This window comes from Strix aluco, chromosome 20 (genome assembly GCF_031877795.1).
Source record: "Strix aluco isolate bStrAlu1 chromosome 20, bStrAlu1.hap1, whole genome shotgun sequence".
Taxonomy (NCBI): Eukaryota; Metazoa; Chordata; class Aves; order Strigiformes; family Strigidae; genus Strix; species Strix aluco.
This window is the reverse complement of record NC_133950.1, coordinates 5282604-5308961: the sequence shown is the minus strand read 5'-3', so window position 1 is coordinate 5308961 and position 26358 is coordinate 5282604. Positions and strand designations below refer to the sequence as shown.

Below are 26358 nucleotides of genomic sequence, written 5' to 3'. Positions count from 1 at the left end.
GGAAGTCCACAGCAGTTCAATTTTCTAGTAAATTGAATACAAGTAAGACCAACATTGCAACATGAAGTGGCAAAGTGAATCCTGATTGAAAAATTAAAATTAACGGCTTTTACAAAAAAATTTTAAACACCTATATTTCACTAAGCACTCCGAGAAAGGCTCTGCATTAAGCATTCAGCAGCTCATTCTTCTACTGTGAAGCAAGACTAACACCTGACACTAAATTATCCATTTAGTTCTTCAGGAAACTCAGTTGATATTCCTTATATTTCTAAGGCAAAAATGAAAAAGAAAAAACTTTCAGCTTATGCATGACAAAATGTCTGAAAAGAAAAACAAGTGTGTACTTGGCAAGTCAAATCCTCCTCCCATATTATTTTTACTCATTACTACATTAAAAAAAATCAAAAAGTGATTCTTGGATTGATGGCATCTCTTTAAAAAATGAATAAATAACTCAAATTACCAAATATTAGATCATTTAAACATATCTGCACATCACTATAGAATTTGCTATGCTTACGGGGAAGCCACGAGGGCAACCACATCCACACACAGCTGACTACCTGAGCGTCCCTACAACTACTTTATATACAAAGGTTTCATAACAAGAAAGCTAATTCAGCTTTCTAAAAATACTGGTTGCTTAAAGCACAATCTCCAGCAGCCCTTCTCTGAAGGCAGCGACACGCTGTAGCTTGCCTGTATGCACAGATCCCAGATGGTCCCTACACTCCGCTCCAGTTTCTGGTGCACTGGTTCCTACTGAGTGGGTATTGCCAACGTCCAAGTGTGACTGTGCTCTGAAAGCAGCTGGAAGGGAACGGGAGAAAGCTAGAGAGTAGACAATGATTCATTCCAACCTTTACTTTGTTTGCCCTTTTTTTTTTTTTCTTTTTTAAATAAAACTTCCATGCAGAGTTCTCCAGAGTACCTGCTGATGTCAGAGCCTGCCTTCTGGCCTCGGCACTGCCACAGATACTTCTAGCCACATGGGAGGAAAAGCTTTTGCTACATGACTTTTTTTTTTTTAAGCTTTTAGGCCAACAATGTGTCCTCATCTGAACATTACAGTTAATGAGTCCTATCAAGAATTTCTAACAAAAACTGTACATGAGTTTACAAACGTATTAACATATAAATAATGAGAAGCTTCCTGCCTGGAGCCTCCACAGTAGTCTTTTTGCTTGAGAATATAATACTGGAAGGGTAGACCCAATCCCTTTCCACAGCACCAGTCAGAGCTGGCTTAGTCCAGTCAGCCGTTCTGCTCAAGCATCACAGGGTTTTTTCTTCTTCAGTGCCTCTGGCTTCAATAAGCAGTCTGTCATTACTGTGCAAAAGCAAGAGTCCAATGCCTTTGAGAAGGAATCCTGCTGCTAAGAGGCCTGTGCCACCCGGTCATCGTTCTGGTCCGAGCTCTTGCTGGAAGGTCCGTTTCTTCTCCCGACAGTGTTTCTTGTGAGCAGGCCAATCTTTCTGCTGGCATTGTGACCCACAGTACCTCGCTACCTGGCATCGGCCACAAATGTTGAATTCACGTAACTAGAAGGAACACAAGACAGCGTTAGCGAGCCTGCTCAATGCCAAGGAGCACCCCTACATCACCTCCCAAGTAGGTTTATGTTCAGGCCTTCTGGACCTAGCACAAATATGAACATCCCACCATGAGTGTCAGAGTATCCAAAGGTTTTGCAGTTGCTCTTGCAGAATGGGCGTAATAGACAAAACATCTGAGTGCTTTACATTTGTTCTCACAACGCTACTGTTTTGTCAACTTAAGTTCTGTTTTCAACTACAAACATCTTAAATTCTGAAATGATCAGGAGGGCTGCACAAGCTCAGCCATCGCCAAAGTTGCAGTTATCCAGGAAGCTTTCGTATGCAGAGCCAAAGAAAAGGTAAAGCTCACTCTTTCTCAAGAAGAGAGCATTTAAGACCGTTTTTGCAAACATTCCCTTCCCCAAAGAAAAGTGGAACACAATGATTTTAACCTTCTCACCATTTGTTATCACAAGAAAAGCCCTTCTTATTCACAGATAAGGACATCTGCCTGACAAAGAGGCACAGCCCTTGCACATCTCATTCTCTGCCATTCTCTGACTACGTATGTTGCTTCATTTCATCTACCCACGGCAAAGAATGAGCTTTCCTCCCAGCTCTCCCCTAAAAAAAGGCCAAATTCACCCTATTCTCATCAAAGGTTAAGCATGTTATTTTTTGATTCCACTACTGCCCAAAACATCTTACAATATTTTCTCCTGTCTCATACAGCTGCTTGCTCATTCCAGCTCTGGGTCCCTAGAGGAATGCTTCCACCTGTCTTTTCGTACACTCTGCAGAAATCACACTCCTCCCAGTAAATCACTAAGTCACTTACTGTTCCAATTCAAAACTACATTCTCTCAAACAGAAAATTATCATAGGGCCTGCAGATTCATGCCAAATAAAAGCCGGGTTAAAAAGAACTATCACTTTCAGCAACTGAATGGCACATGTAAAGCTTTTCATTTTAAGGAGCAAATCCCTGGACACACACAGTGGCCTAATCCATCACATGCTCACTTTCAGTTCTTTTGAACACACCTGTTTTTCAATCATTGTGCATGGGGGGTAGTGACATTCATAATATGTGCATGAGTTCTCCTCCTCCTCCACAACATCCCCGTTAGCGTTGTAGTATCGTGTTACATTCAGTACAGGAAACTGCTCTTCTATAGGATCTGTAGGAAGCTGTTGGATTGCCAGCCAATACAGACTTTGTTCCCTGTAAAAAACAAGTACAAATTTGGTCCATAAATTTGTAATAAGTGTATAGGGAAATCAATTCCAAATTCATTAAGTAAGTAGGATTAACGCTGTATTTGGCCTGTTAAACTTAAGACTACACACTCCTCATATTGCATATTTTTAGGGTTATTTTAGCCTAAATGAAAAAAAAAGTTAAAAAGTATCTATCAAGAAACATTTACATCAAGCAAAATTATTTCCGTGTAAATGACAAAGTCGAGCATCATTGTCATTCAGTACATTTTCTCAAAACCAGTTTAATAAGCTCTGAACATCCCTATCTTACGGGTGCTGCAAGTGTTTCAAAGTAAGTGTCTAGTGTGATGTTCAGTCTATGGGTCTCCCACCACAAATGAACACGCCTGCGTTACATCACAGATTAACCAAATCCATCCTGACATTGAGTCTGATGTGCTTTGATTAGCATTAGTGCAACATGGCATGTAGAAAGTTCCCACAACCTACTAGTGAAAAGGCAATGGAAGCTGATCCCAGGAACTCGTTCTGGTTTCAACCCAAATACACGATTACAAGTGTAAGCATTTTGCAGCTGCTAGCTTTTACAGGTTGTGTTAGAATTCCGGTGCCTGAGAACAAGAGCCACAAGCCAGTAGAATCTGCAGGCTTAGTTCAGCGTGCCCAGATGCCATCACTCAAGTGGAAGGGAATGCAGGCCTCCTGTTTCACTGCGCTGACAACACCTGGCACAGCAGGACCTCCACGTGACAATGCCATGGGGTTAGATGGTCCCCTCACAGCTGGCACGAACGGTGAGCGTTAAGTCCATTCACCAGGTGAGGAAGCCAAGACATACAGGGATGTGTAAGTAACCCAAGGTCAAATAAAAAAAGGCTCTGCCAAGATGAAAATCACTAAAGGACGGAGACAACAATTTAAGACCATTTCTTTTTTTTTGATGGCAACCCCCTGCCAGATACGGACGTACCTTTGTTTACTAGAGATTTCTTCAGCTTTGGGTTTCCATCCCCAAGGAACGAGGCGCAGATTGTCTAGGCGGTTGTCCACTGTCACTGAATTCAGATGTACCACCTGAAATCCAGGAGCAATCCCTCCCCGATGTCTCTCCCTGGAGGAGACAAAACCAACTTGAAGGTCAGTGACGAACAAGACTCCACAGCTAAAAGCAAAGAACCACACTAATTCCAGAATGTTGCATTCGAGCCTGCTGTCACTGAAACAGTCACAATAAAACTTGAGTTGCCAACAGACCACAGTGGTGTCTTCAGATATATTAACTCCCGGAAGAGACAGACTTGTTCCAGGAGGTTATTTCCATTATAAATGAGTTGAATCAAAAGACAAGTGTGGTGTAATTGTAAGCATATTGCAAAGAAAATTCCAGAGACTGCTACTCCAGTTACTACAAGAGCATCTATGTAATTGTGTTCCACAGAACAGACTTGAAAGGTTCCAATACTGTTTTATTATTTTAACAGGAAATTCTATCAGACATATTTATGCAAGTTTGGCACTGGTATGAAGTCACAGAGTTTGCTATTTATGAAGAAATGTCTCTTAACAACCAACAGAACAGGAGCTTCACCAAGTATGCAAATGCTTTTTAGACTCTAATCGCCTGTTAACACATAGAAAGTCTGCAACAACTCCACAGCTGACCAAGAGACATCTGAAACTTGCTCAAAACCAAAGCAGAACTACTGGCGAGGAGGATGGCTGCACATTCCTCCCTATTGCCTGTTTTCATTTTCCACTCCACCTTCTTCTCATCTCTCCTTTATTTCATGAAGTATCAAGTTCACTGTCAAGCAGTTATGCCTGGACAAATTTCCCTATCACTTCCTGCAGGAATCCACATCCCACCTGAAATGTAAGGCTGGGACAGAAGTTGTGTCTCGGTATGTTTGCTATGCCACGACTAATTTCACAGCACACAGAGAACATACTGGCAGCAACCGAGGACAACGTAAAACTGAGAGCACTGTCTGAGGGTTACCCAGCATTTCCTTCTAGGGGACTGTTCCAGCAGCTACTTCCAACTTTACACAAGTCTAGTTTGGATGCTGCTTCCTGCTCAACGTTTACTGGACATTTCAGTTCAAATGGCTCATCCAATTTTGAAGGTATGATTTGCCCAAGTTAAAAAATTCACACTCTTGCCCTTTACAGAGCTCTAACATTATCCAGCAGAAGTGGGAAATTCATTTCAATGTGACTGACAGTGAAAAATGTCTTTTGTTTTATCAAAACCCATCCAGGTATGGTTAAATTATATACCTTGGGGGAAAGAAAAACACTTGCAATTCACATATGCCCCAAAACTTACACAACCCACACTCTAGTTAGTAGGCAAAGCAAGTCTTCCTGTAGCAGCAGCCCTGCATGAGAAAAGAGTGTGGAGTGTCCTGCTAGGGAGTCCTTTGGGCCTCCACAGAACAAGGAGCAGCTCTACCCTTTGAAGGTTAAAGGAATAAAATCCTCCTTTTGGAAAAAAAAACCAACACGCAAAACCAAACAAACTACAGAAAGGAGTCTGCTGACAGGCCCTAAAAAAGAAAAGCTACTTTTGAGTTGTCAAAGCTACCAGAGGGTCTGGCAAAGGAAATCAGGAAGCCTGAGGGGTAAAGTGGGAACCCAGGAGGTACATGGACCCAAATGGATGAAGGTGAACGTCAGTCAGATATGGAGGCGGGGAAGGAGTCAAGGTTCTCTGAGACCAGGACAAAGCGTCAGCAAGAGAGATGGGATAGACATGAACGAGGAGGAGGAAGAGACAGTTCAGAGCAAGAGCAAACTGTGCAGGGAAGGGGGGAAAAGGGAGCAGGGGAATCTAAGACCAAGTTAAGAAAAATTTTTGAAATGGATTAAATAATCCCAGAATCACAGAATTGTCTAGGTTAGAAAAGACCTTGAAGATCATCCAGTCCAACCATCAACCCAACATTAACAGTTCCCAACTCCACCAGATCCCTCAGCGCTGGGTCAACCCGACTCTTCAACCCCTCCAGGGATGGGGACTCCCCCCCTGCCCTGGGGCAGCTTGAGGCCATTCCCTCTTGTCCTATCGCTTATTACTTGGTTAAAGAGACTCATCCCCCCTCTCTGCACCCTCCTTTCAGGGAGTTGTAGAGGGCCATGAGGTCTCCCCTCAGCCTCCTCTTCTCCAGACTAAACCCCCCCAGTTCCCTCAGCCGCTCCCCATCAGACCTGTGCTCCAGACCCTGCACCAGCTTCGTTGCCCTTCTCTGGACACGCTCGAGTAATTAAGTTTAAGAAAGCTTGAAGCTGGGGAAGAATTACGAAACTGCTCATGACACCAGGAAGTCACAGCAGAGTAGCACCTACCACTGCTCCTATGAAGTCTAGATCGGCACCCACAACCCCCCACAAGCAAATACTGATAAAATTCACTAGCACAGCGAGCCCATTTTCCTCACTTTGTAAAAATGCACCTTCATCTACATTGCTGCTGGTTCTTCTAGTACCTCAAGTGACAAAGGTCTTACAGTAAGCGTGGAAATGGCCTCGCTGATGACTGGTCAAAGTGCTATAACGATACCACTTGACTGAGAGGCCAGAATTAGCACTGGCAAATTCAGGATGGTCCCTTTTCTCCATACAGTCAAGCAACCTCTGAACGCACAAGCACACACTACCCCCTTCCCTAGACCTATGCTTCAAAAGTGTGCAGCATGGACCATCTCCACAAGTTCACCAGAAATGTGCAGTGAAGGACAAGCTCACAGAAGAACCTGCCTTCTCCCTTGCAGAAGGGAACAGAGAAGAAAGAGCCTCGCTTCTACCTCCCCCACCACACCAGAGTTCCTACAAGATGTCAGGTAAAACACTTGAACCAAAATTTTTCAGAGCATTAACTGGATACTGTTCCTTTTGTATTTCAGCAGCTAACTTGAGAAGTGAGGCCTGTAATAAAAGTGCCAAGCACAGACAGCAGCAGTTCAAGCCAACAGGAGCCATAACTGAGTGGATTATAGGCAGCATGATGGTAAGTGCTCTAAAAAAAAAAAAAAGAAAAAAAGAAATCAGGTCTTAGATGTCTTTTTGAACATGCAGTTAGTGATACTTATGAGTAATCTCCTGATGCTGCTATTCCTCAGGGAACATCACTACACCCAGCCAAAATACAGCAAGCTGGGATTTCTATACAGGGAACAGGGCGAGAAGATGACAGACTTATTCTGCAGGTCCCGAGCCAGAGACATTCAACTCCTGCTTTGGAGGAGCTAACAGTCCACCCTGAAACACAGCAAGCACAAGAGGGGCTGCAAGAAGTTTTTCCGGAAAGAATATTTACACCAAACACAGGTATTTTTCAAATCTTGGTTCCCATTTAGTACATCAGTTCGCACTCTGCAGAGGTCGGCAGGAGAAGGTCCCTGTCATTGCTGCAGCTTTGGTCGTTACCAGCTTCCTATTTTGAGGGCCGTACCACGTGAACAATGATACCTGCTTAGCAAAATTTAAAAATAAAAATTAAAAAAATTTAACACCGCTTTACTTGCAATAGCATCCAACACATGCCTACTCACTTCATCTGAAACCAGAAGCGCACAATCAGGTTAGCTTTTTCAGAGGGAGGTGATTTTTTAGGGCATGTTCAGGGGAGAACAGTTAAATTATATTCCTGTACCTGCAGGATTTCAAGTTCTTTGTTTTTAATTTACCCAGGAAGTAAGACACGCACTGGAAAGAGTAATGACTGCTACTGCCCATCTCTCCTGTCTTTCAAAGGCTCCAAAACCTTCAGCGTTACTCCTTCTTGCAAAGGGAGACCCTGCCACTAAAACAGATTTCCATTTTTTTTCAGAGCCCCCAGCACAGGCAAGCAAAACTGAGCAATGTGCCTATTCTGTTTAGGAGGAGCAGTAACCACATAGCACCCGTAGCCAAAAGACTGTGAAGACGTTAGGAGACTCAGTCACAAAGGTATACTAACCTACCTTGTGTTAGCTTGTAATTAAAGATCACAGCAAAATGTACACCCTCAGAAGGATCAAGCTGAATTTACAGAAACATTTTGTGTTTTCTAGCTCAAGAATTTGGCTTTGCAACTTCAGGACAGCAGCTCTCCTCACCTGACAATTTACAAGCTGCCTTTGTGACTTTCAAAAATCCCTATTACACACAAAATCTCAAGATTTTTTAACACCAGCGCATGCTAGAGTGACACAATTTGAATCACCTAACTGAATACGACAGAATTATTTCCTAATTTAAGTAAAACAAACCAGAAGAGGCAACGACTGGGCTGTGTAATAAGCAAACAGCTGGATGATCATCATCTACACAGCCTTCAACAGTCAGCTGGAATAATTTTCAGGTGCTGTTTAGTGCTACTTACAGGCGACAATTATTACTGTATGAGGTTCACAGTTAGCAGTAGCTGACAGTGATTTACTCCACACACTGCAGCCAACTTTGTAATAATTTTTGAAGTTGTATGTGCAACAAGATTAAACATTAACAGATGAAGGTTAAAATCTATATTTAATGATCAGATTGTAAATAACAACAATAGTCTCTGATATTCTTCCTGCCTCCCTCCCCTCGTGTAGAGACTGGTTTGGGGAATAAAAAGTAACCTGGAACAATAAAGAAAGCACAGCTGTACCTTGGGCACTGTGACTTCCAAGTACAGTTTATGGAACTGAATAGAAAACACCTTTAATTTCTCAAAAAAAAGCTGTTAAAAGGAAAGTTCTCTTTAGCATACCACATCTTTTCTACAAAGCCATGAACGTAACTAGAAAGAGCAATGTATTAGCTCACTGGATAAACTAATCTCTCACAAGCGAGTTGGCCTCTGAATCTAAACTGGCAGCTATAAAGGATATCAAGCAATGATTCTTAGAATATGGAAAATAAGACGTAGCAGCTGATATGAAGCATCATCAGCATCACTTCAGGCAGCTTTCCAGAAGGCCGAACAAAAAACCCCACAGTTTTAAGTTATCAGAGGTTCTATCTCTCTCCAGTGCTCTGCCAGTTCTCACTGGTGCCAATAAAACGTACTTGATTATCACGGGACAAAAAACAAAAACAAGCCTCAAAAGGTTAGTCTGCACCTAACAAATGGAGCCAGTCCCTGCTCCCCCATTCCCAACTGAAGTTTTAGTAGCATTTCTCAGATTTAAACAATGTGTACTAGAGAAATACTCACCTATTGCTGTTTTCTCTGGGAATAATGTTTTTACAGAGACTGAGCTACTTGGAGGCTCAGTGCAAAACAAAACTGCAGTAAGATCTACGGGCACCCCCTGTACTGGGTTTCCAACTGAGCGTAGCTGCAAGCCTCCTGAGAAGACTTAGAATACTACAGGCAGAGATATAAACAACATACAAGCTGGTGGCAGCAAACTCCACCTTAGCAAACCCTTAAAGTATTTCGCTCTCCTTACGATACCTACCAAAGCAGCTCATGCAGGAGTCGGCCGGATCCCCTTCCACGATTTTTGTCGAACGCATAAGCAAATATTTTAGCACCATTTCCATCAGCATCTACCTCCATTCGAGCCTAGAGAAAAGGGAAAGGCTGTGAGAACATCCAACACGGAGTAGCAGAGCACATGCTCCACTCGGATATGGGAAGGACCCAATATTTAACACTTGTCTCCTAGAGGTCACTTGACCTTAATGGAATTTGAGTTGTTTCAAACCTCCTAGGGGAACCAACCAGCTCTGCTATTGTTGTTATGAAGATGGGAAAGGGAAGAAAGGAGCCTGGGCACAGCAGGAGTCCTGCCTGGACAAAGAACAGCAACCAGCCTGTAGGGCCAGGATCCATTCTCCACTCTGGTGCAGATTTTCTGTGCAGCCATCAGCAAGTCACCAAGGCTTTGTTTTCAGTGTTGCTTTACACCAAATTAATTAAGGGTTGATAGTGAAAGGAGTGCTCCTGCCCTCTTTTCTCCAGGCCACAAGGTTGTGTTGGTGCTAATGCTCACGGCTGGTACCAGGGACTAGACAAGTTCAGGACAGGGGCAGTGTCCCACTGCTCCCAGTGACCATCTAGGGGCAGTGTCCCACCGCTCCCAGTGACCGTCCAGGGGCAGTGTCCCACCGCTCCCAGTGACCGTCCAGGGGCAGTGTCCCACCGCTCCCAGTGACCGTCCAGGGGCAGTGTCCCACCGCTCCCAGTGACCGTCCAGGGGCAGTGTCCCACCGCTCCCAGTGACAACCCACGCTTACGGCCAGCTACCACAGAGCAGCAACGGGCAAACACGGTGTTTTGTGGTGGCAGCACTGCCACAGCACTGAAACTCCTCAGAGCAGCTCCGAAGTACCCACCGCGCTGCAGGCACTGAGCAAGAGATGGTCCCTCCTCCAAAAAAGCCTTTGTTTGAGAAGATTTTTATAATCAAGAATTCTTTCCCTTTCAAAAGCTTTGGTAGAATTCACTTACCCTCTTTCAGTGGATGTTAAGAGAAAACATTTTTTTCTGGTCCTATAGTTAGTTACAATAAAAGAAGTTTTTCTCATCCAAGACTACGTGCAGAGTGAAAATTTTTAGTTTGCCAAACCAAACAGGGCAAGACAAGTTATCGGTTCTCAAAAAGATAGAAAGCTGAAAACAAAAAGCTACATAATAAGTGAATTTGTTTCAAACTAATGCTAGTTTACAACGAAAACCCAGAACTTTTCCTGCTGGAAATCATTCACGTGGGTATTTTGATAATTTCAAACTTTTTTTTTCTCCCCAAAGCAGGGCAGTTAGGGGGCAGAACGCTTCCATAAGCAGTTTTATTTAAGCATGTCACACAGAAAGGGGAAAAAAAAAAAAAAAACCCAAAACCTTCAGCAAAAGATAGCAATTACCTCCACCCCCAGGATCGCCGCAAACCGGCCCCGCCGCAGAGCCCTCGCAGGCACCCCCGGCCCGCGAGGCGACGGCAAAGGGGCCCCGGTGCCCGCATGAGGCGGCGGGGGGGAAGCGGGGGGGCTGGCGGCCGGTCCGCGGCGTACAGCGGAGCGGGGTTCGGTACCGCGCGTGAAGGAACCCCCAAAATAAAGCAGCTAACGCGGAGCAGCGGCAGAGCGCGGGCAGCGCGGGCGGGACGGGGCCGGCGAGAAGCGGCACCGGGGGGGGGTGGGCGGGGGGGGGCACCGGGGGGGGCGGGAAGAAGGGGTCAGGCGGCGCGGCCCCTCACCTCGAAGGAGTAGCTCTCCACCAGCGGGATGTCCTGCTCGTCGATCAGCGTGTACTTGGTCTGAAACACACCGCGGCCCCCGCCGTCAGCGCGGCCGCCCGGCCCGGCCCGGCCCTCCCCTCCCGGCGGCACCGGCCGGACCGCCCGCGCCTCCCACGCCCCCAGCGCGGCCCCCGTCACCACCGCTCCCGGCCGGACCCCGAGCCCCGAGCCCCCGGTCCCACCGTGCCGCTCCGCCCGGCGCGGCCGAGCCCGGCCCGTTCCGCCCGGCCGCGCCCCCCCCGGCGCCCTCAGGCCGCGGCGGCGGCGCGCGCTCACCTTGCCGGCCACCCGGCCGAGCCGCACGATCCCCAGCTTGAAGTCGGTCATGGCGGGGCCGGGCCGGGCCGGGGTCGCCGCCGCCCGCGCTCGCCGCTCCGAGCCCGCCAGCGGGAGCCGCCGCCGCTGCCACGCGCCGCCGCCTCGCGCACACCCGGGAGGGGGGGGTGGGCGGGAGAAGGGGGGCGGGGCGCCGCACCACCTCCCCCCCGCCGCCGCCCGGCCAATGGCGGCCCGCGCCGCCCGCGCGTCGCTCCTACTACGCCGCCGGCTCGTCCAATGGGCGGGCGGCGCGGCGCAGGGTCACGTGGGGAAGCGGGGGCCGCGCGCGGGCGCGGGCGCGGGCGCGGGCTGCGGGCGGGAGAGGGAGGCGCGGGCGGTGACGTCACGTTCGCGGGAAGCTTTGTGCCGCCAACACGGGAGAGCGCGGGCTGGGGGGGCTGGGCTTAAAGGGGCCGCGCGTGCCCGCCTCCCGCTGAGGGGCCACGAGGCCTGGCCCGAGGGACGGGCATCCCTCCGCAGCCCCCGGCTCTCCTCCTCCTCCGGTGCTCCCCGCGGCGGCGACCCGGGCTGAGTGGGCCGCTGAGGGCGGGAGGGCGCCGCGGGGGTGTTCCCGCCAATCGCGATAAACGCCGCTCCCCCACCCCCCCCCCAACCCCGAGCAGCGCGGCGGGTGCGGGGGTCCCCGGGACCAGGCGTCCCCGCGACACCCCGGCACGGCGCGGGGGATAGGAGGGGGCTGGGGAGAGAGCCGGGGGCTCCGGGGACATGTCGCTCTTGGGGAGTTTGTCCTGGCGTGAGCAGGATGGGGCACGGTGACTGCGTGATCCAGCTGCGACAACATCTCAACGACAGTGAAAACTGCCAGCTCCCAAAAGTTGATCCTTTCCTCCCAAAACTCGGGGAGCGGGATTTGCAGAGCTTTCCCTCCCCAAACCCCGCCGCCGGAGCCGGGCGCGTCACGGCAGATGCATCGAGAGGGGCCGCGTTCGCTTGATGGACGCGTTGGCTTCTTCAGTCAACAACGCTCGAAAGGTGCAACAGAGGGAACTCAAAATGCAAAGAAATGGATAAAGCGGGCGAGGAGCGCTGATAAAGGAGCTTCCTATGTACAGAATTACAAATCTCTAGGGCAGAGTAGGACAACTACGTCTTGAAGAACATGAACAAGGACAGCGGGTTTAACCCACTGCTAGAAACAACAAGACAAACGTTAAATATAAAGCTGAATCTTGGAAAACTTCTCTGAATCTTTCATCCCTGTGATGGAGCAGTCCCACAGAAGAGAGGTGCGTCTTAAGGCTGTAATGGTGGACCAGGGAAATTAAACACACAAAGTTATTTGGAGCAGTCCGTCATCAGCACGTTGACCCGCAAGACGCAGGGAGTACCCAACTCTGCAAGCGCTGCGCCCCGCAATTTGGGCACAAACCTGATCTCTTTTGTCACAGCGGCGAACCAGAGAGGTGAACCTTTGCAACAGGATAGGCAAAAAGAATTGTGTTTCATGAAAAAGTCAATTGAGACATTGAATTTGAAACAAAATAGCTAGATGGTAAAAAGAATGTTTTGCTTTTTAAAGGGAAAAAAGAAAATTCTCAAGGTTAATTGTTAATTGGAAAGGAAGACTCAGTGAATTAATGCACATACACATTGATTTATTGGGGGATCCCTTAAGTTTTTTGATTGTGGCTTTTCATGATTGTGGCCATACATCTGAAAGAAAAACCAGAGCCCGTGGTACTGCTGTTGCCAAAAGCTGAGTGTTTGGTGTTCGGCATGTCATGTCCTGCTCAAACGAGGGAGACAAGTGACTTTTACAAAGTCATCTCTCACAGCACACAGGGCCTTCACTCGGGGTGGGAAGTGCTCTGATTCCTCACGACACCGCTCTTTCAGGTGGTTTGGAACCACTGAGCAAAAATCAGGGGGTTTATTCAGCAGGTGGGGAGAAGAGATTGAGCCAAGGAGAAAATCAGAGCGATGCCAGTGATGGTGATGTGCTTTGAGGTTTGCCTGGGGGGGGTTAATGAGATCCCAGGCGTGGGCCATGGTGCCCAAACTTGCCAGGCCCTGGCTGGGGAAGGCAACCAGCCCTGGCTGCCCTGGGGGACTTGGGGCCTCGCAAAATGCTACTGTGAGGTCACCCCGTGGTGAAGGGCTTGTCCTGGGAGCAGGTTACTGCCAGCCCCTTCAGCACCGGGGGTTATTCTGGGCTGTGCATGGGTATGTGAGGGCATCACAGCAATTTGGGTTCACAATTTCAGCCCAGTGGATTCTCTCCATCTTCCTTTCCCCAACAAAGCCCCCAAGGTTTGTGGGGTTACCTCTGTTTTGGAAGTTTGCTGTTGGTACCTCTTGGGACACCAGCCTGCCTGACCCCCAGGAGGGGCGATGAAGTGCTCGGAAGCCCACCGTGGAGGTGAGCCCCATTTCCAGTCAGAGCTTCTGCCTACAGGTCCTCCAGAAAGCAGGCTCCTCCCTGCCTTTATGCCAGAAAAACCTCTGTTTCCTATTTGGGCCTTTTTCCACCCCTTGACACCCTCCGTACTTCCCATGCCGCCCACTCCATGTGGTCCCCTGCCCTCAGGGACATTGCAGAAGGGCACGGTGTTCCCGAGGCCGCAGATGGGGCCAGAGGCTATGGATGGAGACCAGCTCTGCACCCTTTGCAAAGGGCAGGGTATCATCTCCCCAGTACCATGGTCTTCTGGTAGAGGGGGGCCATGAAATTCCTACTCGTGGGGACAGACGCACTCGCAGCTGGCTGGACACCGTGCCATCGGGCTGGGCGGTAGCGAGAGCCAGAGTACAGCCCCGCTACCACAGCCACACTCCTCCTGCCTCCCGCCACGCCGGCTGACCCGCCGGCTTCAGAAACAGCAGAGGAGCCCCGTTAGTGAGCGGTTCACACCCCACCACGCTGCTCACAAGCTCAGACAGGACCCACACCCCCACGGGCACCCACCTGCTGGGCGATGCTGGGTTCAGCTCTGCCTTTCCCCCCACCAGTGTGTGTCCTAGGCAGGGGGGAAGCTGGCCCTGTGGGCCTTCGGTACCCTACACCAAACCATAACAAAGTTGAGATTGTCAGTCCTAATGTTTTGTAACACAGGAAGACATGAATCCCAAAGATTTGGCTTTTTAAAGGCCCATTTTGTCTCAGGGAAATGAGAAAGCTCGTTCTCCTTAAAGTGCACAAAGCCCTTATGCCACCAGAGCAAAGGTCTCCTGGGAAGGGCTCAGTGCTCCTCAGTGTCCCCTTCCCTCCTTTCTCCTGAAGGTGCAGGTCACCAGAGTAGGAACAAACCCAGTTATGAACAAGATGGATTTTAAATGTGAAGTTAATGTAGGTTGTTACTATTTTATCAAGCCCTTTGCCTCCTTTTTAAGAAGCCTGATTTGGAAAAAATGAATTACTGGCAGAGCAGTACTTCCAAGCAGTACATCCCTTCTACCAGAACACGTGCCCTAAGGTAGCATGGGAAAGGTTATGTATCCTACCCCAAGAGAATTGCTCCTAAGCAAAATAAATCCTTTTTTGAATTATTTTCAGCACTGCCAAGTGGGGGAAAACCCACAGTGTATGTGTCCTGGTACAGAGGACAGCCCTGGGCACCCATGAGGCTGACAGCTCCTGAGCCTCTCAGGGTTCACACCGAAGTGGAGGGGTCAACAAACACTTTAAGCCTTTTTAAACAAAAATTGCTGCTGAAAGGGGTGCTGCAGTCCTCTGCCAGGCTTTCCTAACCTCAGGCAGTGTAAACACTTGTGCAGCTTTGTCGCAGAATCCCTGCGTAATTTGACTGGAAGGGACCCAACTGTCTGCCCAGCACACAGCCAGGCCAGCTCGCCTAGGACAGCATCAGGCTGAGCTTTGTGTGTCTCCAAGGACAGAGATCCCACCACCCCACAACATCCCCATTGCAGCCTCTGACCACCCATCACAGATTTTTTTTTTCCCCCCTATACCTTATCAGAATTTGCTGCAACCCATGTCCTTTGAGAGGTGGGGAAGGTGACAGGTTACAGAGCATGGGGAACCACACCTGCCCCTGGGTCAGAGCACCCAAGCAGTGTGCCTAGCTTGAAACAAGGTCAACTCCAGACTGAGGAATTCAAGATGGCAAGTGGCTGGGATTCCAGCCACGTTTCTCTTTTATCCCCTGTTTGCCTCAGAAAAAAGCCCTACAAACAGCAGGAAAAAAGCAAGCAAAAGAGCAAAGCCACAAACTTTCTGCTTTCTGCTTCGACCAGCTGAAGAGGCTGCACAGCTGAGACAGGCCAGCGAGGGCCTGGACCACGGGCAGAGCTGCCCAAGATACAGCCCATGCTGTAAAGGAACAGCCAGATCCATAACTGCAGGCAAAGCCTCACAGGTTCCACAGGGAACTGCAGTTTCTGGGGACACCTGGATCAGGCTTTGGTCACTTTTGCTTTAGTAAGAGGGCCCAGCTGCTCCCTCCACACTGACAGTCACATGTTGGGATGTGCTGTAAAACTGGTGTCTGCCATGGCTGGTTGATTTGATAAAAACTAATATATATTTGTCATGCCTTTCACTATTTCACTACAGTCCTCAATCTCCATGGCCCTCACATCACCAGGGCAATGTACCCACATTTCATCAGGGAACAAAGGACAAAAGTGGATCTTCTCAGAAATCATAAATGCAGCAGTCAGCCCAAACTCCTCCACCTGCACATCCCCTCCGGCAGCCACTTACCCTCTGCTAAACTGCCAGCCCAGCCTTTCCCCAAAGATCCTGGCAACTCCCTCCTGGCCATGAGCTCAATGCAAAATTACAGAGTTGTTGCTTCATTAAACATTTCAGACAGCAGGACCATGGTGGAAAACCGCCATGATTCGCAGTTTCTTTTGGCTGGCCTTGATGCTGACCTGGCGTCTTGGATCTTGCAAGAACAGGCTAGGAGACTTCTCCTTTCCCAGGGTCCACCTTCATAAAGTTTTACCTGCTTCACTAGTAGGTACCTCAACAGAAGCAGAGCAGAGAGGAAATTGAAGTCCTGTCAAAGCAGAAGGTTGTTGTTAAATCATGTGCAAATACAGGTGGTTTCTGAAGATCCCACTGAAGATCCCACAATGTACGTTTTATGCTTCACAAGCAGTACGAGATACATTCCTAGGGCGTGACTCCGCACTGAAGACTTAGCCCAAGCCATGCTCCTGGCTTAAGCTAGAGCAAACACAAAGGTTTAGTTTCACAAACCAGCTCACAATTGCTCTGCATCTAAGCAGCCTTCAGCTACAGCTGCTTAGGAATTGTATTGCCTTGTACACTAGAAAATAACACATTACTAGCATATATTTTAGAAATAAACATTACTATAGGTGCACACCTCCTCCCATTCAGTTTGGGATGGAATTTGGAGACTTGAGTTCTCTACAGTGGCTCCATCCAGCTCATTCAGCTTTCACACCTGGTATGTCACACAGCAGCAGCAAATTCCCCACTGCAGCCAACTTCACCCTCCTGCTGCACTGCCTTCTTCCTACAAAGGACTCAGGCAGATCCTGGTAAATAATCCAGACCCCATTCAACAAATTCTAGCAGACCTGATTGTGCATATACTGCATTCTCCTACACACCCCTAGAAGTAGTAGCAGAACTATCTTTTCCTCCCCCAATTCCTGCAGTGTACACTGCTTTAGAGTCCTGCTCACTATAGTAGATCTCCAGGCAGGAAGTTTTCCTCTGGGGCTGTAGTGCCCTGTAAGAATAACTTTGAGGAGTATTTGCAAAATTGAAGACACTGGCAAGAAAATTGAAGTACTGTCACCACCATGCAGAGGAAAACACCTTGCAGAACATTTGGGACCTTTGGAAAAATGGACCTAAATTAACATTCATAAGGGTTTTTTTCCAGGCCACTCTGTTAGGGCTGAAGTAAACTGCAATCATAATGCTGCTGCTAACAGGGCTTTTAGCAATACCTCAGTCAGCGAAAGCGTCTTATTACCAGGATAATTTCACTTCACTTCTAATAGAGCTTTCCACGGCCTGAAAGACCACACGTCATCCCTTGCGCTGTGCCACCCCGAGGGAAAACCCAGCCTTTGCTGGAAATAGAACAAGGTTTCCCCAGGATTTTTGGAGAACTTTGGTTCTATCCACACCCCCCAGCTGTACCACTAACAGCTGGACAGAGCTTTCAGGTGTGAGAAAAGTGCCAAATACTGTGAAGTACAATGCTTTCAAGCATCAAGCCTGAAACACACAGGAACCTCTCCAGAGGTTAAATAGGTACATGTGCTATAGCAGAGCTTGGGCTCTTTACATCCTCATTGGCTGAGATCCCCAAGATGGCATTTGCAAGGCTCTCCTTCAGGGTTTTGCCAGAAAATCTCATTTTGAATAAGCAAGGCTAAACCTTGCGCTCTCTCCTCGCCATGCTTTTCAACAGCTGTACTTGCATCCCTCCCGCAACAGGCACAGACTCCTCTCACCGACAGGTTTTCTGTCTGGAGGAGACGAGCTGCCTTTCCTTCAGGAAGGTGCCATTAGTGGGGCAAACTCCTTTTGTCTATGAGCAGCAGCCACTCCTGCAGGGTGCAGCAATTAGCAGAAACAGGCAAAATACTCACTGCTAAACACAAATTTTGTGGCTCAGCCAGGTTTTAGAATCCATTTCTTGACAAGCAGTAACACTGGATTTACAGAATGCCCACACAAAGGTAAACACCAACACTTCAACAGCTTTTTCTTTCAGTGAATACACCAGGGCCTGGAGAATATGATGCAGAGAGGGGCTATAGGGCTTGCTTAGCCTGCTCCCCCAGGGCTGCTACAGGGAAAAACCAGCCAGACCCGGTAGTGTCACCATTCAAGGAACCAGGAGACCAGGTCCTTGACAACTCTCTGAAGCAGAGAGGACCTCAGGATCCCACCCACAATCAAGACTTGCTCCTCTTCAGTGATGAAATAAAGCACAAAAGAAATCCATCTCAAACTAGAACATGTGTGCTTGTCCCGATCACCAGAAGAAGATCCGGTGTCCTCTGCTTCAAGGCAGGAGAAAAAGCTGAGCAAAGAATCCAATCTGTTCTACAATAGAAAACCCACAATGCCACCAAGGCCAGAGGTTCCTCTGGGTAATAAAGGGCTAGAAGAAAGGCCAAGGTGCGCTCTGCCAGGCACACAAAGCTATTCTCCAGGCCCTGGCAGTGCTCACTGCACAGCCACACCTTGGATGCCATTTCCAACAGGGACTAGTCAGAGCCCTCCCATCCCACAAGCCCACGTGGCCACTCTAGGACCGGGTTAAGAGGCAGGCAGCCTGCAAAGTTACCTTCAAGCCTCAAAATGTGTTTGTGTCCCAGCTGTAGTGGTTCAGGGGACACAGGACCTGTCCCTACAGCACTTTAATGAAGGGCAACACCTGCTGCTCCAAGCTGCATGTTCAGCACTTGCAAGAACAGAGCTCACAAAACTTTACACAGGCCACAAGTTAGCAACGTTTGCTCCTTACTGGAGTGCTGGCTTGAGGCAATTCCACTTCTCTAAACTCTAGTGGTGCTGCAAGCAAATGATTTCAGGGCAGCAAACGGGCAATTTGCTTTAAAGTCTGTGTAAGAACCATCGCTTTGGGCAGGTGGTCCCCAGCCAAAACCTGCTATTCATGCAGCATGGGACAGGGACAAATTGAGCCAGCAATGCTTTGCAGACAACTGGGTCTTTTATTAAGTATTTAAGGTGCTATAAAACACTTAAGGAGCCTTCATACAGCAACTTCTTTTCTGCAGTCTTAGCTCTGTTGAAAGAAGCAAATACAGCTCATTAGTAGAGTCTTTTAGCAAATAGTGTAATACAGCAGGTTTCAGTCAGAGATGGATACTTACAGCTGGGCACTCAATTGCACCATTATTGATGTCATCGATGATATCATGTGGGTGTCTGCCGTCGATGCTGCAGCCCACAGACTGGGCAGTTCCAAGAATCTCCTTGATGGTCCCTGCAGTGAGAAGACACAGCTTGTCAGTGTTTTACCACAGGAAAAAAAAAATCTTTGAAGAACAGAGAACTCGACTCTTCACACCCCTCAGCTGTCCCTCCCTCTCTCTGGGGTTTGCAGGCTGCCGCCACAGGCTTCAGCAGGGGACAGCAAGCAACTTAAGCTAGGCCTAGCGTACTGTTTCCAGGAACGCACCAGAAAGCACCACATGTACCTTTCACCATCCCATACAACCTTCCCCTGAAGGTACAAGCTGGCTGCGAGCAGCCAGCACAAGGCTGTTCCTGTGGCGCTCAGTGCCCGCGTGGCCCAGCTGCACACGGAGCTCCACCAGCAGCCCACAGCGACGGGGCCCTCCTGGGGATCAGAATTAAATCAGAACCTGGCTCAGGCACTCGGAGCAGCCCCAGCACTCACCCGAGAGCTCTCGAGCCAGGGATCTGTGCCGCATCTGCCGCGCAATGTTCACTATCTCATCAAAGCTGACGCTGCCGCTGTGCTTAACTGTGAAGGAAAGCAACAGCAGCAGTCAGTTCATGTAAACACAGGCACTTCCCAGTTCCCCGTGCTTCGTTAGCAAAGCACCACTCCCAGCACCCAAACCACATGGAAACCAGAGTTAACAACTACAGCACGGCTGCGATCAGCACGCCTCTTCCCAGACTTGGGCACAAAGTTCCCCACAAGAGGAATAACTCTGTTCCCTAAGTTGGCATTTTCTGTTCTCTCCCCTCTGGACTGTGCTGGTCACTGCATGACAAGGCAGCAGCGGGTGGCTGTTCCACCCCGTCTTTCAAGAACCTGAACTCTGCTGGCATACAGACTGTGCCCGTACTCTGGCACTCAAGGAACGCCAGCTGCCCAAGATACAGCCCCACTGCACTTGTTTGCCACTTTACGCTGCATAATCTAAGAGGCAGGTACCTATTCCCTTCTTAACCCCAAAAGACATTCCCAACTAAAGCCACACAAAAACTTACTGTTTTTCTGCTTCTTCCTGTCACGAGGAGGCTCCTTCAGAGCTTTGATAATCAGAGCAGAGGCAGAAGGAACAACCTCTATCTAAACAAAAAGAGATTAATTTTTCCCCCCTCTAAGCCGAATTAGGTAGCTAATGAAGATACTCAGCTGAGCAGTCAGTGCCTGGAAAGCTAATTGCCAGAGCACTGGGTTGTCGTTAGCTCACAAGGCTTTTTTGTTGTGCAGAAACTTGTTCCCAGCCTTTCGGCACAGGCCTCCCCACAACCAGAAGAGGACTGCTTCCTGGACTGGGGCTTCCTCTCAGCTCACCACTGGAATATACCAGCCACAGAATTCAGGACAGGTATAGTGGCGGGTGGCTACGGGATTAGTTAAAAGGTTTTTTTGTAATTTCTAATGTTGCTTGAAATAGTTTTCTGCTAGTCAGATATTCTGTAGAAGGAACAATTTATCTGCAACAAGATAAACGATCAACATCTGCACATGAGCACACCTTCCATCGCTCACAGGCTGGGAACCCTCAGCCAGGCTTCATACACCACACAGAGCCACTGCCGGATTCGAGCCAGAGGCACCCAAAAGGCTCACACAGGCATTCTAAGGTCTTTCCCAGAAGACCCCCACACATCTGCTGTGTGGAACTCATTTTATCCACCTCGGAAGGATGAAGGGCTGAGTCGACCCTGCCGGGATTTCAGCTCGTGGTTCGGGCAAGCAGAGCTGCCTGTGCCTGGCGCTTGCACCACTGAGCCATCCCTTGGCGTGCAGTACCTGAGCTTGCCTGTTCTGGATGGTGAGCTTCACCGTGATCCTCAGCCCCTTCCAGTCACCCGTGGCCTTGGCGATGTCATCACCAACCTTCTTGGGGGACTAAGAAGACACATTATGTCACAAAACCCATCGCTTGGATCACAGCAGAGCACCCCCGTACTACACCGCCCCCACGCTCATCAGTTTCTTTTGCTACGCTGTAAAATCGCTACAGGCTTGGGGAGGAGTGGCTGCCAGTCAGAGAGGGACCTGCGGGTGTGAACTGTCAGCCGGCTGAACATGAGCCAGCAGTGTGCCCAGGTAGCCAAGAAGGCCAATGGCATCCTGGCTTGTATCAGCAATAGCGTGGCCAGCAGGGACAGGGAAGGGATCTCACCCCTGGGCTCGGCACTGGTGAGGCCGCCCCTCGATGAGTGGGTTCAGTTTTGGGCCCCTCACTCCAAAAAGGCCATTGAATGACTCGAGCGTGTCCAGAGAAGGGCAACGGAGCTGGTGCAGGGTCTGGAGCACAGGTCTGATGGGGAGCGGCTGAGGGAACTGGGGGGGTTTAGTCTGGAGAAGAGGAGGCTGAGGGGAGACCTCATGGCCCTCTACAACTCCCTGAAAGGAGGGTGCAGAGAGGGGGGAGGAGTCTCTTGACACAAGGAACCAGCGCCAGGACAAGAGGGAATGGCCTCAAGCTGCGCCAGGGCAGGGTCAGACTGGCTCTTAGGAAGGATTTCTTTGCAGAAGGGGTTGTTGGGCGTTGGAATGGGCTGCCCAGGGCAGGGGGGGAGTCCCCATCCCTGGAGGGGTTGAAGAGTCGGGTTGACCCAGCGCTGAAGGATCTGGTGGAGTTGGGAACGGTCAGGGTGAGGTTCATGGTTGGACTGGAGGAGCTTCCAAGTCCTTCCCAACCTGGATGATTCCGTGATTCTCCCAGGCACTGACACCACACCAGGACACGCTTCACCCCGCGCCGCCACCGCCCCCCGCGGCCTCCCGCCCGGTGCCGCGGTACGTACCAGACCGAGGGGCCCGATCTTGGGGGCCAGAGCGGAGGTGGCGCCGACCTCCCCGCCGGTGCAGCGCAGGTACACTGCGGGCACAGCAACACGTTACCCTCGCTCCGCCGGGCCCGGCCCGCCCTCACGGCCCGCCCTCACGGCCCGCCCGCTTCCCCCCACACGCTCCCGCCGCCCCCGGCCCGGCACGTACCGACTTTGATCTCGTTGGGGTCGAATTTGGGCGGCATGGCGGCAGTACCGGGCGCGGATGGCGGCGGATGCGACTGGCTACGGCCTGGCGGGGCGGCGGAGAGGGGGCGGGGAGCGCGCGGCCACCGGATATACCGCGGAGATCTCGCGAGAGGACGGTCCCGCGCGGGCCCCGCCGCCGGGGAGGGCGGGGCGGGGCGGGGCGGGGCGAGCGGCCTTCCCGCCCCGGGGGGCGCGCGAGCGCTGCCGCGGCACTCTGGGCAGGACTCGATGGTTGGGGGGGGGCGCTCTGGCTGTTTTTCTCGATGGTCCCCGCGGCTGGGAGGTCACGTGACCCTCGCAGGGGGGCGGGCGGGGAGGTGTCGCATCATGGCGGCGGGGAGCGGTGAGCGAGGCTGGGCCGGAGTGGGGTGGCGGTAGGGGGTGGGTGTCGGTTCCCGGGGCCTCGGCAGCGTGTGCGGGGCCCTTCTGCCCTCAGCGCTGAGACGCGAGGCCTGGCGGGGCCGGGTTTCGCGGCGGATCGGCGGCGACCTCCGCTCCTCCCGAGGGTCCGAGGCTCCGTGTAGGTGTGAGACCCCTCAGGCTGTGCCCGGGCTCAGGGGCGAGGGCAGGCACAGGGCACCGTGCAGGCGCCTCTGCTGCCTCCGCACAGGCGACCGGGTGTTCGGGAGCAGGTGGTGCCCGAAGCCGCGGGTGTGCTTGTTGCGGGAGGAGACGCTGCCCTTGCTCACTGTTGCTGCTTTCCTCAGGTGTCGGGGCCGGTGCTGGCAGCGCTCAGGCCTTCAGGCACAGAACGGCTCCATTCTGGCTGATAAAAGAGTAAAGAAGAGGAGGACCGGGAAAGATAGCCTGTGGAAGCTGAGTGAAACCTGGGAGGGGGACACTGCAGGGAGCCCCAGAGAGAAGAAGAAAAAGAAGAGAATAGTGACAATAAGGGAAAGAGAGGACTGAGAGTCAAAGCTGGAGCTGGTGAAGAAGAGAGGAGATTTGTTTCAGGCATTGCCAGGGGAGGTCCTTGAGAGGATCAGGCAGAGCCTGGTGATTACAGGGACTGGTACAACTGTTGTGACAGCTCTCCAGCACAAAAAATGTGCTGTGGGAGAGTAAGTTACAGAGCTGCCGTTCACCTTTTGTCTCCTTCCTGAATCTTGTTCCAGTGCATGTTGGTCTGCAGGGCTTGCGGCTATCGCTCTTAGTCACTTGGTAGTCACAGTCAGCAAGCCCTGCTGCCTGAGGGATGTCTGGTGACAGCTCTGTCCTTCATGACTAGGCAGCATCTCTGCAGGAGCCCCACGCAGATCCAGACACTGCTTCACTGCTGCATTGCTGTGCTCCTGAGCAAGTTTTCCCAGAGAAAATAAAATCTCTCTTCTTTCTAGACCCCCATCTTGTCTGTTACAGTGCCATGCTGTATTTATGATGTCCAGAATGTTTTAAAAACTGGGGTTTGTGTCTTTTTATATAGCCATGTTGCTGTTTCTCTTTGATTACATTTGTTTGTAAAATTAGGGGTTTGTTTTTATTTTACTCACAGCATCCAAACAGCTACAGACTATAAAACACACAGGGGACGTTCCCTTGCCCTTTCTCCCCCTGTGTGTGTGTTGCTCCTCTGTAGGAGGCAGAGCCAGTGCCTGCAGAGACCACTGGCATCTGTTGGGACATGGGATTTGCAGTTCATGGATGCTCACTCACTGCAGGGTGGGTGCTGTTCCAGCACTTACAGATAGTTCTTTCAATAACTTAATAAATAAAAATTACATCTTATAAAATATGGTCACATGCCAAAGGCCCTTCTCATTATTGACTGCTGAGTGATAGTCTCACTTAAAATTGATGGTGGTCAGCAGAGCATATACAGACGATGTCATGGAGAGAGGCACAGCTTTGCTGTTTGCAGGTTTGACATGTCTTTTCACAAAGGCAAGTTTGACATTTAAAGGCTCTTCAAGCCATTTAACAAGTCTCTGATTCTTCATCTTTTGATGCCTGGTATGTTTCTTTTCCTGTTCAACTGCCTGTCCTTCAGCCTTCATGTCTTAAAGGATTTTCTTGGGTGAAAATTAAATAATGAGCTGTAATAGAGAAAGGTGAGAGGGCACACAGGGATGCTAAGTCCTGAGCAGAGAGCAAAGTTACAGATATCTTGCTGCAGGCACCCTTGTCCTTCTGGTTTCTCATCTTTAAATTTCCTTCTTCTGTTTCTGTTTGTGATGTCTGACCTTGCATATGGCTCTTGATTGCTTTCCTGCGTTTCCAAACTGTAGCTCCTGACAATGAACTTCCTTTCTTGCTTAATCTTCTGAATTTTTGCTCTTACCTCCCCTCCTGGCGGGAGGCGAGTCTGAGGGGCATTTCAGTAGTCTGAAATTGTTAAAAAGATAGCAAAGTGGGATGGCAGGGAAAGAGCCATGAAACTGTTGAGAGTTTGATTCTAATGCACAGAATGAGTTTGTAGCACCTTCTGCTGTGTCTCGTAGCTTGTTCCAGTAGAGTGGTGTGACAGCAGTACAGTGAAACAGGACATCCTTGCCTCCTTGTTTCTGGAGTGAAATGAAGGGTGGTTGCTTGGATGCATTTAAGACTGAAGCTATATTTTGCTTTTAACTAAGAATTTATCTACATAAAGCTCTGCTTAGTTTTTGGCAGAGATCTCCATGTGCAAGGAGCATCTCTGGCTGTATCCTGTGGTGCTTTTCAGTATAGTTTGAGACTAATTTGTAGGCACAGAGCTGTCAGAAAACCATCTTTTTTATGTACAACACATGAGCTTCACTGAGCACTAAATGAACTACATTGTATGGCTGTGCCATTTGCTGGTGAACGTACTGGTGAACTGGTGAAGTATTGACTATTTTGTATTGTTTTTAAAATGTCTTATTAAAACAATGTTTAAAAAAGTCACTGCAAAGCGAAACCTCCAGTGCAAGCTTCATGGTGTGTATTTTGATTGGGACTTTTGGCAGCTGTAGCTCCTGCCTGGGCCCACCCTCTTTGCCGTGCAGTGCTGATCACGGCTCCTTGGGTTCCTCCAGTAATCCAAGGCTTATTGCCCAGCTGGTTCAACTCTTCCCCCCTCTGGGCTCACAGTTGCTCTTCTGCTCTTCTCTGGTTTTATCCCAGTCGTACCACCAAGTGATTCAGTCCTGCCTGCATCAGCTCCCTTTGTGAGCCCTTGTTCACCAGCAGCCCCAGCTCAGCCTTTCTGCATTGCCAGTTTTTGCTCCCTGCTGTCATGCAGCCTCAGATGAACCCCTTTTTCTCCTTGATTTTATTGCTCAGCTGGTCCCCATCTCTCTTTTCCTAGCATCCCAACTGGTATCCATCAAATTTCCAGCTGGTCTCCCCATTTCTTGTCCAGCCTCAGCTTTCTGCCCTTCCCTCACAATCTGCAACATGCTCCCTTTTCCTCCCTGCTGAGCCAGAATTCTCTTCTAGAACTGACTTTGGTTTCTGTTACCCCTTCACCCACCTGCAGCACTGATTTCACCAAGCATCTTACTGTGATTCACTCTTTCCTCTCTCTGGTTCAACTTCTCTTCCCTTTACACTTGAATCAGCCGGTGTCTTTGCATGCAGTCCAGTTGAATTAACAGCAAAACATTCTCCAGGTTTGGGTCCTGTAGTGATCCGGAACCACCATTTTGGGAAAGGTCTGGCTGCCCTGTAAGCCCAGGATGGAGTATGGCAATCTGACCTGGAGACACATAGCCTGGGAGAAGCTGCTAAGTGCCCAGGAGGGCAGATAGCCCACCCAGCGTGTGGCTGGGGCAGCAGCGATCGGCTCTGGTTTGTAGTCAGAGTTTTTCTGAAGTTTGGTTCTTTTGGCTTTGCAGGCAGTTATTAGACTATTGGAAAGTGATTTGGTTTTATAAGCCTATTAAAAATCTGACTTTAAGCTATTAGGTGTTTAAGCAGAATCTTATAATCTCACTGTGTGACTCAAATGGGGAAAGTATTCCCGTGCAACTCTGCTTCTGCCTAGAAAGCAAGTTTTGTTAACTTGAGACAACCCCTAAAGCTGAGAAACAAAGTTTAGCTTGGGCATCCTGAATCTGGGGTCCCCATGACATCCCAGGAAGCGGCTGGGATGGGATGTGTGATGTGCCAGACAGGCTCTGCTGCACTCAGTGGTCATCAGGTGCCTTACAAACAGTTACCTGTATTTTGAACTGCACTGGG

General features: G+C 49.8%; 3 protein-coding genes and 1 non-coding gene across 5 annotated transcripts in view; 1 reads left to right on the top strand and 3 right to left on the bottom strand.

Annotated features, from left to right (window-relative positions):
* Window positions 1-852: 852 nt before the first annotated feature.
* On the bottom strand, window positions 853-11396 carry ZMYND19 (zinc finger MYND-type containing 19). The gene is made up of 6 exons (XM_074846319.1): window positions 11256-11396; window positions 10938-10997; window positions 9198-9304; window positions 3737-3877; window positions 2587-2767; window positions 853-1545 (listed from the first exon to the last, which is right to left on the bottom strand). The coding sequence occupies exons 1-6, from the start codon at window positions 11304-11306 to the stop codon at window positions 1402-1404; spliced, it is 684 nt and encodes a 227-aa protein (XP_074702420.1). The 5' UTR covers window positions 11307-11396; the 3' UTR covers window positions 853-1401.
* Window positions 11397-18933: 7537 nt separating this feature from the next.
* Window positions 18934-22336, bottom strand: RPL12 (ribosomal protein L12). The gene is made up of 7 exons (XM_074846637.1): window positions 22178-22336; window positions 21985-22058; window positions 20981-21079; window positions 20209-20290; window positions 19646-19732; window positions 19116-19228; window positions 18934-19027 (listed from the first exon to the last, which is right to left on the bottom strand). The coding sequence occupies exons 1-7, from the start codon at window positions 22212-22214 to the stop codon at window positions 19022-19024; spliced, it is 498 nt and encodes a 165-aa protein (XP_074702738.1). The 5' UTR covers window positions 22215-22336; the 3' UTR covers window positions 18934-19021.
* Window positions 20437-20565, bottom strand: LOC141932739 (small nucleolar RNA SNORA65). The gene has a single exon (XR_012625902.1). It is a non-coding gene; the product is annotated as a small nucleolar RNA SNORA65 (small nucleolar RNA).
* Window positions 22337-22474: 138 nt separating the features above from the next.
* The window catches only part of LRSAM1 (leucine rich repeat and sterile alpha motif containing 1), a 30602-nt gene continuing 26718 nt past the window's right edge, over window positions 22475-26358 (top strand). The window contains exons 1-2 of one of the 2 annotated variants that reach the window (XM_074846636.1): window positions 22475-22561; window positions 22926-25965. The gene's annotated coding sequence lies outside the window, so the exon portion shown is untranslated. The remainder of the gene's footprint in view (window positions 22562-22925; window positions 25966-26358) is intronic. The other variant, XM_074846635.1, reaches the window with a different exon arrangement.